The sequence below is a fragment of the Meles meles genome, chromosome 10 (genome assembly GCF_922984935.1).
Source record: "Meles meles chromosome 10, mMelMel3.1 paternal haplotype, whole genome shotgun sequence".
Taxonomy (NCBI): domain Eukaryota; kingdom Metazoa; phylum Chordata; class Mammalia; order Carnivora; family Mustelidae; genus Meles; species Meles meles.
In genome coordinates this window covers 86,934,487-86,948,115 of record NC_060075.1, presented here as the reverse complement: position 1 = coordinate 86,948,115, position 13,629 = coordinate 86,934,487, and the positions used below count along the sequence as shown (strand labels likewise).

The window sequence follows — 13,629 nt, the reverse complement described above, 5'->3', positions numbered from 1 at the left end:
GTACCTGATATCCTACATAGTCTTTCTTTCCCTAGATGAAAATATCTCAGAGTGGGATTTGAAGGTTAGGCTTACCAGGACTCTCACACAAGATCCTAAGGATGTATTCTAGGACAAATTCATGCTAGAAGAGCCCCAACCTATAGATTCGTAAACCATTTGATCCAGTCCCAGGCAGACATCTGTTTATTTGATCCCTGTCAAAATTATTTAAGGCTTTCACATGAAAGCAAAAAAACAAAAAAACAAAAACAAACAAACAAAAAAACCCCAAAACCAAAAACCGAAAACAAAACAAAAAACCCAGACAGTGGTGGGAGGGAGCTAACATTTATTGAGGACTACATGCTGGGTCTGGACTGAGATTTTGCTCCATTTAATCTTCCCAACAACTCTTAAATCACCTTGTATTTGAAGAAATAGCCACTTAGAGGTTGCATATCTTGCCCAAGTTCACACAGGAAGGGGAAGAATGAGATTCAAGCCTGAATTGATGAACTTCAAAGTATTCATTTTCCATTACCCCATGCTGTCATCCTGTAGACTAAGTTAAAGCCACTAATCCTAGTCTTAGATGAAATGACAAGAGGAAGAGGAGGAGGACCACCACCACGATGACGAAGAAGGGAGGACCCAGGGCTGTTGCATTTGGGAAGCAGCAATGATAGCGCATACTACAGGAAATTCTTTCCTAAGGAAATAGACCCATCTAAACTCACAACTCCTATTGACTAGCATGTGGGGAAGAGATAAGGGGTAAATCAAAGAGCAGGTTTGCAAAGCAATGACCTAATTAGACAGGACATATAGATTAGTACTGTAATGCTATGAATGTGCTTTCAGGTATGTTTTTTTTTTAAATTTAAGCAAAGGTGACAAAAGAATTTGAAAAACATGCATGTTTTTGTAACAAAAGTAAGGAATGGCCTGCAGTGTGAAGATTCTAGATTGCATGCAAACATATAGAATTTCTGATTCACAGACCTTCTGGAAGACTGTCAGCTTTCGACCTACTTGAGCATTCCAAACCTCCCACAGGATTTGGAACTGTTTCTCCTCACTACCAAATTATTTGGTAACCATTAAGGGAACTGATAGGGCCTCTCAGCCATCCTTTGAGTTTCTAAAGCCTGACTAGACTTGCAGAATGACTGTAAATTATTGTGAATATGAGACCAGTGCTTCTTGCCACACTCTGCGTAAGGGAAAGATTTCCTTTGGTTTGTAACTATAGCAACCAGTTCTATAGCCCATTGTTTTGCACAGCTCCATCTTGCCACGTCATGGACGGCCAGTAATCACTGTTCTACTAGAATTGTCTTTAATTGACTTACATTGTGTTGCCCTGCTCCTTGCTAAAGGGGGGTCTTAGCTTTACACGTTTGCAGCAACAGAAGTCAAATTCCTTTAGCCTGCTGCATCCTTGATCCTGCTTCTATTATTGGAGGCTAGAGCAAAGGGCTTTACCAAGGCCACGGCAAGAGTCCTATATGGTATAAAAGTGTAAGGGATTTGGAGCCAGTGGACATGAGTTTGAATAAATACTGCCACTTATTGCTGATCACTTATTGTGATCGTGGGCACATCACTAACATTCTCCGGCCTTCAATTTCCTTTTCCGTAAAATGGAGATAATAATAGTTAGAACATGGTTTTTATAAGAACAAAGTGAAATAAGATGAAGGAAAGCTTCATTTAAGCTGTGAGGGCCTACATATTGTCATTACTAAGTGCAGAGGTGCGCGACCACTAGGCAGGAGTGCCCACCTGCTGATGAGGACACCCAGGAGCCTTATGTTAGAGACAAGAATCACGTCTGTTTCTATGACAGCCCTCCACCTGGATGGTCTTCCCATCACAGCCCTGTATGCTATACCCATTCACAAATGAGTAATACGGAGCTCATTTCGGCTGTGTGGGTTTCTGAGAAAAAGAAAAAATAGTAAGTTTTAAAGAGAAGGTGAATAACTTTTCTTGGGTCTGTGTTTGGGGTTGAGAGTAGCATGCAAAGGGAAGCAAAAGGACAGTGAAATGAGTTGGGAGAAGGCCTAGAGCTGTCTCAGCTTTCTGCCCTCCCTAGGAGGGAGCATATCCTGTGACAGTCTTTGTTTCTCTGGGATCGTGGGCAGTGAACAGTCTCCTCATTGGTTACACCTGCATATAATGTGAGATTTAACTAATACTGTGAACATTTACTTTAAGGCTAGGTATGCACTTGGAGCTTCCTCTCAAGAGTTTTCTTTTATGTCTGTGTATATGTGTATGTATGTAGGTGTGTTTTTAACCCACAATGTTACTTTAACACTTCAGTTATGAGGCAAATTTTAGCTGTACATACTGAACTGCAATGGTTTTCCTTCTTCTGTCCCAGATTGGAATTTTTTTTTTTTGCAGGGTTTTTTGTTTTGTTTTGTTTCATTTGAGAGAGAGAGAGGTTTTTTTCTTTTTTCTTTTTTTTTTTTAAAGATTTTATTTATTTATTTGACACAGAGAGAGAGATCACAAGTAGTCAGAGAGGCAGGCAGAGAGACAGGAGGAAGTAGGCTCCCTGCTGAGCAAAGAGCCCCATGCGGGGCTCAATCCCAGGACCCTGAGATCATGACCTGAGCTGAAGGCAGAGGCTTAATCCACTGAGCCACCCAGGCGCCCCTTCTTTTTTTTTTTTTTAGGAACAGGAAGAAGTTGTGGTTTAATTTGTTAGGTTTGTTTCGAATGACAAAGCTTTTTCCACCCTCCTTCTTAAAAGCAGGACCTGAAGTCTGTATCTTTAAAAAAAAATGTTTCAAGTCTGACCATGTCTTTGTATAATAATAATGGGTATTATGTAATTGTACATGAAACAAAAAAAAGCTCTACCCATGAACAAGTGCAATGATTGTTGCATTCAGGACTTCCAAACTGGTAGTATCTGGTGATGTTGTTGTTGGATTAAGTGGATCTGAGGTAACTGTAGGCTGCATCCGGGATCTGCTGCCTAATATTCTGAGCCTCTGATGTATAGACCGGAAGCTTTCAGAAAGGGCCTTCGATGCTGATTTTTAATCTTATCTCTAAAAGAGAACATGCGTATAATCACAGAGATGTGCTAACAGAACTGAGAGGCACTTGTCATATAACTTTAAATATGCCACAATTTTTGAAACCTCATTTTGACATTTCCATTTTTTTTTTTTAAGATTTTAATTTATTTATCAGAGAGATAGAGAGCACGAGCAGGGGGAGAGGCAGAGGGAGAAGCAGACTCCCCACTGAGCAGGGAGCCTGATGCAAGGCTCCATCCTAGGACTCTGGGATCATGACCTAAGCCGAAGGCAGACACTTCACTGACTGAGCCACCCAGGCGCCTCCATTTTGACATTTCTATGTTTTTAAATAAGTACAAGAAACTGAAACAAACAAAACAGTTGCCCCAGACATCTCCCTTCCTCCAACAGGTCCCATTCTGAGTTCCTGTAGAAAGAGTCTCGTAACTTACCCACAGCGATGGGCCACTGGGGGAGGGAGCACGTGGTCATGTTTCCAGGGCAGATAGAAGAGTTAACTTATGAAAAAGAATGGTGTGGGACTATATCATTTTTGACTTTAAATGATACCCTGCCATTCCAAAATGAGCAAACTTGTGCTAGTTCAGCGGCAAGTAATATCGAAAGCGTGGTTTCCTGCTACATCTTTCTTGAAGCAAGTGTTGCCCCTTTATCTTCAAAAAGTCACCATCATTTGTGTATGCTGACCCATTCTCTGGTGCATGGACTATTTGGTTTTTGGATTTGCTCCTTATAACTGTCCAGAAAAATTTCCTTAAGAGTTCAAAATCAAAACACAAAATGATGATCACTTCTTTGGCTTTTGAGAAGAGGAAGCAGTGGTTTGTCTTACAACACAAGGCATACCCTGCGATGTTTATTGCTTCATTATTCTTTGTGAAGCTTCCTATTTTGGCTTTATCTTTTAACCCCAAAACAAAGTGTGAATAAGAGAGAAGCTCAGTGTTCTTGTGGAATAGGACTCAAGCTTTTAATTAACCTCCCTTTCTCCTTCACTAGCCCTTTGGTTTTCTGTATGAATGCTCTGTACATGTCCTCTCCCTTCTAGAAAGACTCATAAAACCGTGTGTCTCTTCTTGGGACTCCTACAGCATAGCACGGGATGGCCTTGGCTCAGGTCCTCAGCATCTAACCTTCCAATCGAGCTACTTAACAGTTGCTGTAGGGATTGTGCGTACTGGCAATGTGCCATGCGCGGTAACCCTGTTTCCATGGTCCACGATTTTGCAGCACCTGTTTCAGTTATTTTCATTTTTATATTTTATCTCTGTGCTTCTCTGATTAATTTCTATCTTGCTCACCAGTCTGTGAGCTCCCCTGGGGCCAGACACCTGGTCTGGTTTTGCTCACTAGTGAATCTATGTCCTGCCCGTAGCACAGGGTGCTGACTCACAATCACTAAATTGTCTCCTTGCCTTCCAACTCACACCCTTTCTAAAACATTCCTCTCATTATCACCAACACCTTTACAAGCTCAGATAACTCTTTAAAGCCAAAAAAAGAAAAAAAAGTAATGGTTTCCAATTCCTATAGATTAAAAATCTAAATTCCAGGCTACAACCCGCTTTTAAAGGCTTATCTCAATGTTGGTAGAATAACATTGCTTTTTATTTAGGTCTATTTTACTTTACCTTGTATCATATAGAGCTCGTTATTCCTGCCTTGATTTCTCTTTATATTGTAAATTGCTTGCCTCTTTGTAAATTATTGCTCCTCATAAAAGAACTCAGTAAATATTTGCTTAATTGACTTAGTATTACAGATATACATACTTGTAGAATTACTATACTTGATAGGTCTGTTGTTCTTCCTACACCAGGAATTTAGATGTTTTATAAATATTCTGTTTATATCATGTAGACTGAGAATATATTTTATTCTATTTTTTAATTTATAGCTGTCAATCATATTGCCTGCAGCATGGTGATATTGATATAATCCTACATTAACGAATCCTTGAATATTTGTTTAATCTGTGAAACTTGCTATCTCCTTCAGCCCTTTCTAACCGGTTATTTAATTAGATTAATTAGTGTTTTAGGTTTAAATTCACGTGAGACTTCCGCATTTGTCTCTATTGCATTTTCTTACTTTCCTACTCACTCTTCCTTTCTTTTCTAAAGGTCAAAGTTTGTCTGATCATTTCTATCAGAACTCAGTTACCGTGTCTTTTCGTTGCTTCCCTGTGTATAATGTTTTACCTGATTGAAAATATTTGGAACATGTTCCAGATACTAGAGACTGAAAACCTTGAGCAGACCACGGAATCTGTACGGATTCAGCACAGTGCCCTGTTCTTTTTGTTACCTAGGGAAGCTCTGCCACATTTTAAGTGCAGTGCTTTGAGAAGATGGCCTGAAATTAAGTCTTGAATGTTAATGCTATCTCCATTCTAAAATTCCCAAGATCCTTTAAAATATATTTTAAAATAAATATGCAGACTGTACTTTGCAAAACTGTGATAGCAGAAAACTGGCAACATTCCATATGTTTATAATTTGGGGGTTGTTAGACCAGCTTGTGGTCCGTTCACACTAAGGAGGGCCATGCAGGTGTGCAGTAGCATGAAGGTAATCTCTGTACGGTATTCTGGAATTCCTCGGGGTACGTTATTAAGTCTACGTGCGTGTGGGTTTTCCTCCAAATTATATGGAGAGTGGAGGGGTAAGTGGAAGGGTTCAGACAAAACAAATTGCCCATGAATTTTTATTTATTGGAGCTGGTGGAAGGATACTTGAGGATTCATTATGCCATTCTGTTATTTTTGTTTATATTCGAAATATTTCTTAAAGCAAAAGCTGACATTAACAGGTATGGTCTAAAGTTTTGAGGAAAAAATTTTTCTGAGATAATCATTAACAGGTTTTCATCCATGAAATGGCTGAACCAACATATTGTAGCTCATAAACATCAACAAATCGATATGTAATCAAACCTTTACAGCTCCTTGAAGATTTAAATGACAACTGTGATTAATTGCCGAAATTGAATTGTTGTGATGCCTTAACAACAACAGATTCTTTTAACACTGCTTTATGGCACTGAAAACAGTGTGTGGGTATTAAAGGAATGGGAGTCCAAATGATATCAATGGCTAGTAATATCATATGTAGAAAGTCAACCAAATGAAGCCAAAACAAAACAAAACAGACAACCAGACATTTAGTGCCTCCTGAGGGAAGGACATGCTACCACCTGTGAAGTATTTTTGCAGCAGGAAGAGGAAAATAAGTGCATGTGAATTTATGTCTGTGGTAGAGAATTAGAGATAGTAGAATGGAAGCTAAAATCCACGGGTGTGATCCCATTTAATTTGTGTCTATTCTTTATGAAACGGAAAAATTACTGTGATTCCCATTTTAGAGAGGAGGAAGGGAAACTAAGTGAATAAATGGCGTGCCTATGGCCACTTGACAAATAAATTTAGGAGCCAGAGCCTACCATGCCTTCCAGATTCATATTACAGAACATGCTTTCCCTATTAAAAGAATGGGGATCCCATCATCAAGGAGCAGCTAATCTGATAAGATAGACGTGAGAGATGAGAGATGTTTAACAGAAGATCCAGACCTTTAATTTATGACAGTTTGATGTATGTTCTCTGGCAAGAGAAAAGTGCAAGTTTACTCTTCTGTTAAGTGCGTATTCACATGGGTCAGAGATCAAAAGAGCAAAAGATTAGATTGGCTTTTTTTTTTTTTTTTTTTTAATGCAATTGAGTCTCCTTACTAGCTCTCTGAGAAGCAATAATCCCAATGCCACCAAAATGGGCCAGGAGAGACCTTGCAGGCCAAGATAGGTCCTTTTAGACCAAGACAGGTCCCCTTGAATATGTGAGCAAATCAATGCGCAGCAAATCAATGGCCGGCTCCATGACTTGTGCAGTCATGCAAGGACCCGTCCTCCGAAAGGTTTGAGCATGGTTTAATCCTCTGGGGTCACCATCTTGATATCCTTAATTTTATTCTTGAGCTGATGTTTTGTAAGTGAAGCCCGACGGGACAATTAGGCATGCACGTGGGCAGCGGATACATAGCTGAGGGCCCAGGCAGGACCTGCAAGCATAGGCTTGCACTGCGGTCCGGGCAGGAATACAGGCATCGAGCAATTAAGCTTTTAGGCAGGTGCACAGGTACAAGGTGCATGCCTGAGGCAGTGTCAGCCACCGCACGGTGTTGGTTTTTAATTTCCCAAAAATAATTTGAATTAACTTTGTGTTATATTGTAAGGGTGAATGTTATTTTTTTTTCCACCCAGTCAATGAGTAGTAATTGAGTGCTAACTGTAATGCTCAGTAAACGCAATTAGGTTTCTGCTCTCATGGATAGTACATTCTAGCTATATCATTATTTTCCAATTAATGCAACAATAGCTTTTTTAAAATTAGAGTTATTGATTTGAGTGTAGCAATGGAGACTATCTTTATAACCGAGCAGCCTTCATAATAATTTATCTGCGGCTAAGTGTACTGACCTATAATTTCATTGGAGAGTAGCTTACTCCAGTTGATTTTTGCTGGCTTTTATTATTTTCCACTAATTTGAAATTATAGGTGGCGCCATCCCTAAGCAGCTGAATCTGGAATGATTTTATTTTAGAATTGTCAAAAATGGAAGACAGTGCCACAGACACAGAACAAGAAGAGGAAGAGGAGACAGAGGAAAAGGATCAAGAGGACCCCATTTATGCTGTAGCACCCACAATTAATATCCAGGATGAGCGGGGTGTTGATTTATCTACAACTCCAGCCTTCATTTGTCTGCAAGAGGTATGTTTCCCTTCACGTATTACTATACTAAGACCTGAATCATTATCAGCTTAAAAATCAGGTGGAGCTAATATTATCAAGATGACTTATCACATGTAACCTGTAGGCAATACACACAGTTTGAAGCACTTTAAAATAAAATAGTCCCCACCCTCTCTTCTGAAGTCTTATCATAGAATCCTGGACTAACATAGTAGTTCTGACACTTCTATAGCATAATAAATATTTGCATATATGCAGTCATTTTAAGTACATTCTGTAGGTTGGTAAATGAAAAAAAAAAGCAAATTTCTTTCATTATTGACTATACTACATTTACATCCATAAAGTGAAGATAAAAGATCTTAACATAATGATAGAAAAATCAGCACTTACCTAACAAAATGTAGCTAGAGCAGTAGAACATCGAAATATACTGCCTTCTATTAGCAGAGAAGCAAAAAAAAAAAAAAAAAAAGAAAGAAAAAGAAAAAAAGGAAATATGATTTCTGTCTTTATCTATATTTATATATTTAAAACCATGAATCCACATCTCTAGTCTTAATACTTTTAAGTAACCAGGGTTCTCTATTTCTGCTAAAATCCATTATACATCAAAAATTTTGCAATAGAGTTTCTACTTTTATTTATTTATTTATTTTTTAAAGCTTTTATTTAATTATTTGACATAGAGAGAGAGATCACAAGTAGGCAGGGAGGCAGGCAGGGAGGCAGACAGGCAGGCAGAGAGAGAGGGGAAGCAGGCTCCCCACTGAGCAGAGAGCCTGATTCGGGGCTTGATCCCAGGACCCTGAGATCATGACCTGAGCCAAAGGCAGAGGCTTAACCCACTGAGCCACCCAAGTGCCCCGAGTTTCTATTTTTATATCACTACCCTTAACAATCGTATCAAATAAAAATAAGGCTAAACTAGAATTCATTTCTACTAAATGTGATGCTAATAATAAAAGTTATAGTCAAGGTTTTTAAGGCACAGATAAAGAAGCATGAAAGGCTTGTTTTGTAAAGTCAAAGGAGAACTTAGGATGACTTTTCCTGCATATTGATGTTCAATGTAACAATTTATTAAATATCTCAAGAATCTCTCAGTATACATGTATGCAGAAATTGTATTTATTAATCATTGGGTATGACCAGTCCCTGAGAAGGTGGGTACCTTAGGTTATAGCATCAAAGGACCATCTTATCTACCCTTCAGAGTAGTGTAAAATTACATCAGTAATGAAATCAGTAATTTCACTCCACGACAGCTGTCCCTCAAGCCAACAAAACCTTGCCGAATGATTATTGGTGTCAAACAACTTTATTTAGATACAAAACACCATTGAAATGAATCCTATTGGCATCTATAGCTTTATTTGATAATAATAATAATAATAATAATAATAATAATAATAATAATGTTCTTTCAACATTCCTCTTAAATTTATGAGTCCAAACAAAATTTTTGACCTACTTTATATAAGCTTCCCTCCTTTGGTTATCTAAACAGAAGCTGTATTTGCCAAGTCATAAGAGCTCAGATGGCAACTGAAAGCAAGCAGTCAGAAATCCACTTCCAAAGGTCTAATGCCTGGCATCACAGGGAAAGAACCAGAAGCTGCTTATACCATTTATTGTTATTAGTGCTGGTCACACAATGGCCCGCACTACCAAAGCACGGAGGGCATGGTCTCATTTAACACTGCTTGTGGAATATGTTCAGTATGGCATTCATGGCACTGTGTGATCTGGGCCCAAACGACGTGTGCAGTCTAATAATTCACTTAGCCTCTCGTGATCTTCTGTTTATGGGGCACTCCTTCACCGGGACTGTCCCCCATTCAGATGCCTAGGAAACTGGCACATATTTGCAAAGCACAACGCAAGGTTATGGCTGTCCAGAAATACTCCTAGTCACCCTGCGCCTCGAAAGACTGTGCTACTCACACTAAAAGAAATCAAATCAAATATCTGTATAGGTCATTCTTTGAAACCCCTGCATCTGTTCCTCACCTTTTACAGTCCGGCTCCATTCCCATGTCCTTGGAGACATTTAGCTAGTGTTTCCTATAACCTCTCAACTGCTGGAGCATTTGTAGGCTATACCTGTCATGTGTTACTAGGTTATGAACAGATATTTATTGAATATCTTCCTTTCCTATCATATTTGGCAAGGAAAGTTTAGAGTTCTGCACTGACAGATTGTATTAATAAAGTGAACAATTATTGTATTAATCAATAAGAGCTAACAGGGTAGGATCTACACTGTGTTAATTCACACTTTGGGATGAATGTTCCAAGTGGTGCTTGGGAACTAAGCGACGTGGTTCCCAGCAGTGGACTGTGTGGGTTAATGTGGGACATTTGCTCCCCAACTCTACCATCACTGCCTGTGAAGCCCGATGCTCCATAGGTTTTTCTTGTCTTACTGAAAATTTGATGGTGCTCTATTTTATTTTTATTTAAAAATTTTTTATCAAAAAAATATTTTTTGTTACATAACATATATACAGTGATGCTCACAAGTGATCAGTGTGCAGTTCGGTGAATATTCACCTATTCCTATAACCAACCCGTTCAGAACCAAATTCATCATTCTCCTCCCAATCCTAATTCTCCTTCTGTGTTCTCTTTGTCAGTTTGAGAGTTAAATACCTCTTCACAATATCTCTCAAATTTATCTGTACTCCATTTCTGCCATATTCCCATGTAGACCACAATATGTGTCCTTGAGACTCTTCCTAGTCATTGCTCCCACCAAAGTGAACCACCGTTCTGATTTATCACTACACATCAGTTTTGCCTCTTCTGAGATATCACATAGATGGAATTATTCAGTATGCATTTCTTTGTGTCTGGTTTCTTTGTTCACCTTTATGTCTTTGAAATTCATCACAGCACAGTGTATGGCAGTAGTTCATTCTTTATTACTGTTCTATAGTGTTCTTATATGTAAATAGGCCCTAATTTGCTTGTCCATTCTATTCTGTTTAGAGATTGGGGCTGTTTCCTCCTTTGGATGATTATAAAGTTCCATGGTCATTCCTGTACATGGCTTATACTTATGGATTCATTTCTTTGGGGTGTATACCTAGGAGTGGGGTTACTGTCTCATAGTCTAGGTTTACAGTCACCTTTAGCAGATAACTTCAGATAGTTTTCCAAAAAGATTATATACCAACATGCACTCTGAGGGACCATTTATAACTCTTGTTGTCCAATACAGTGGCAAGGATTATGTGTTATTTTATTTGTATCCAGTACAGCACCTGGCTCAAGACCTTGCACAGAGACAAGCAGTAAATATGTAGCATGAGAAAATAATTTTTTTCAACAAAAAGTTTGTGTGTCTCTCTGTTCAAAGCATCATACTAGATGCTGTTGAACATAACACAAGTTATAGCTGTCATGATATTCTTCAAGTTAGGATTTCTATTTCTGTCTGTACATGGTTATATAAAGTGCCACTGATTTGTAAGTAGGACCTCAGGTGTCAAGTGTTGGTGTGTCAGGTGTCAAAGTTTTCCAAGACTTGGAAGCCATAAAGCCATTCTTGTCTTAATAAGGTCCAAAATCCAAACATGCAATTATCTTGTCTAAGCCTTTTGGGGGAACGTTCCTCTCTTTGTTTCCTGAAAATAATTCTTGTGCCAATCATAGTTAAATCTTTGACCTGTGAAGAGCAAAGGTAGCACAGGAGCATTTGGGAGGCACCAGGAGGCAATGTGAACGTTGGAGGGAAACACTAAGGACGTAGAAGTGTGCATCAATATAGAATGTGAAATTCTGTAAAAGTACAGTGTGGGGAGGTTCAAGTCATGTGGGTAAGGAGATGAAGATGGGCTAGGCTTGCCGATGGGTGACCTTTTCACTGGAACAGGTTATGTATAAAACTATGAATTGTTGGATTTCTTACAAAACGTATAATAAATATATTTGCGTCCAAATGTTAGTGGCATGTCAGACTTGGAAGCCATTGAGATATCAAGAGGTTTTTGAAGAGCCATGGGAAACTTTAAGTCTCAATCCATTTCACAGATATTAATTCAGTGCCCATTATGTGCAAGCTCTGTATAGCTTGTATGTAGGAGATGTTTATTATGGTTATCATTAAAATCAATAAATTAAATTTATCCCTTCAGCTCCTGCTTTGAGTGCCTCTTGTATGTGGCAAAGCACCAGACACAATAGGCATCCATAAGCATAAAGCATATAAAAGGTCACTATTCTCTAGAAGCTTAATTTGGGAAAAAGAAACTTGAAATAATAAATACCAACAAAAGGCAACATTTAATTGTGAACCTGTCCGAGTTGTCAGAATTGAATGCAAGGAACAACCACTGTTGGAATGAGATGATCTGGAAAAAGATTTTTGGAGGAGTAGGACATGAAAGGGGATATTTCAGCCAAATCCACAGTGTCCACTATTAACCTACTTTTCTGTCCTTGAGCTTTGCTGACACACATACACACATGTACTTAGAATATCTTTACCAGATGACTCGAGGGTACCTCAAGCTACACACGCTCAGGACTCAATTAATTGTTCTTCTAAACCTTTTGTCCTATATTCTATCAGTTGGTTCTCTTAAATACCTACTGAATTTTTCTCTGTTCCATTCCTGCCATATCACCAATTAGAATGCCATTTTTGTGATCAAGGTAAGATATAAAGAGAGACCAAACCAAGGTAGTGGCAATGGGAAAAGGGACAGAATACATATAGGTGAGATATTAAGGAAATAGAAAATGCTGGACTTAGTGTCTGAATGGACAGAGGGAGGAGGGGAGTGAGGAAGAGGAAAGAGTCTGAACTGATGCTTAGATTTATGATTTAGGAAAGTAGCCGGATTATTCTAAGTGACAGAGAATTCAGAGGAGGCAATGGGTCTAAGAGGAATGTCCCATATGTAGATCTTAGTCCTTGGGCTGGATATATAGACATAAAAGTTTCTCAATAGATTGCTTTCTGAAAGGTTTGCAGATTGCTTTTTATGTATATTTAACAGCATTTAGTTAGTTGCCATAATTTACTTAATTCCCTACTTTTACTGGGATAGTCACATGTTCAAAAGATACCTTCTTATTCTTTATACCTTTCATTCTCCTAAGGCTGGTAACAGATTAAATAACTTTAGGAATTTTTAATAAAAATTTTTGATTGTTACTGAAAATATTAGTGATTTTCTGATAATACTAAAGCTTCCTTCATTTTCTAGGTTTGCCCTCTTATAGGAACTGAGGAGTGTCTTGGGTTAATCTGTAACAAAATTTAAAATGTTTTTCAAGAGTGAAAATGACTTCTATTTCTCTCATACATGAATTAATCAAGTTTAAATGTTTACAATGGTGAAAATATAAGATCCTCACCCTCAAGAAGCTGACAGTCAAGGTAGTTTTAAGTGTGTAATTTAATTCCCATAGTGATATTCCATAAGGAATAGGAATTTTAAGATATTATTTTATCTTAAAGTTCTGAAAGGTTGAGACTTGCCCTGAACTGAGCAGCTGGACAATTACAGAGCCAATCAAGGAATCCTGTCTCCTATCTAAGTGCAAATTTCATCCGACTTTCTTCACTGGGCATTTATACATTTAAACACTACTATTTTAGGATTTTACAAATTGACTTTTTAAGTAAACTGTATGTTAAAAGGAAAAAAAAGGTAAATATTTAATTTTCTATTTAAATATTTCCCCTTAGCTTCCTTATCCTTTTCTTAGTTATCACACTTCATTAATAGCTGTATGTGGAGGATAAGCATTAAAAAAAAACTACTCAATCTTTTAAAAATCTCTACAAGTCTTGCTATTGTTGGCCTGTTTTCACTTGTC

The 13,629-nt window shown here is 38.2% G+C and overlaps 1 protein-coding gene across 1 annotated transcript in view; it reads left to right on the top strand.

Annotated features, from left to right (window-relative positions):
* The first annotated feature begins 7,653 nt into the window (after positions 1 to 7,653).
* Positions 7,654 to 13,629, top strand: part of CCDC146 (coiled-coil domain containing 146) — a 93,369-nt gene continuing 87,393 nt past the window's right edge. Inside the window, exon 1 of the mRNA XM_046021058.1 lies at positions 7,654 to 7,812. Within this exon, the coding sequence (XP_045877014.1) occupies positions 7,654 to 7,812 (159 nt within the window). The remainder of the gene's footprint in view (positions 7,813 to 13,629) is intronic.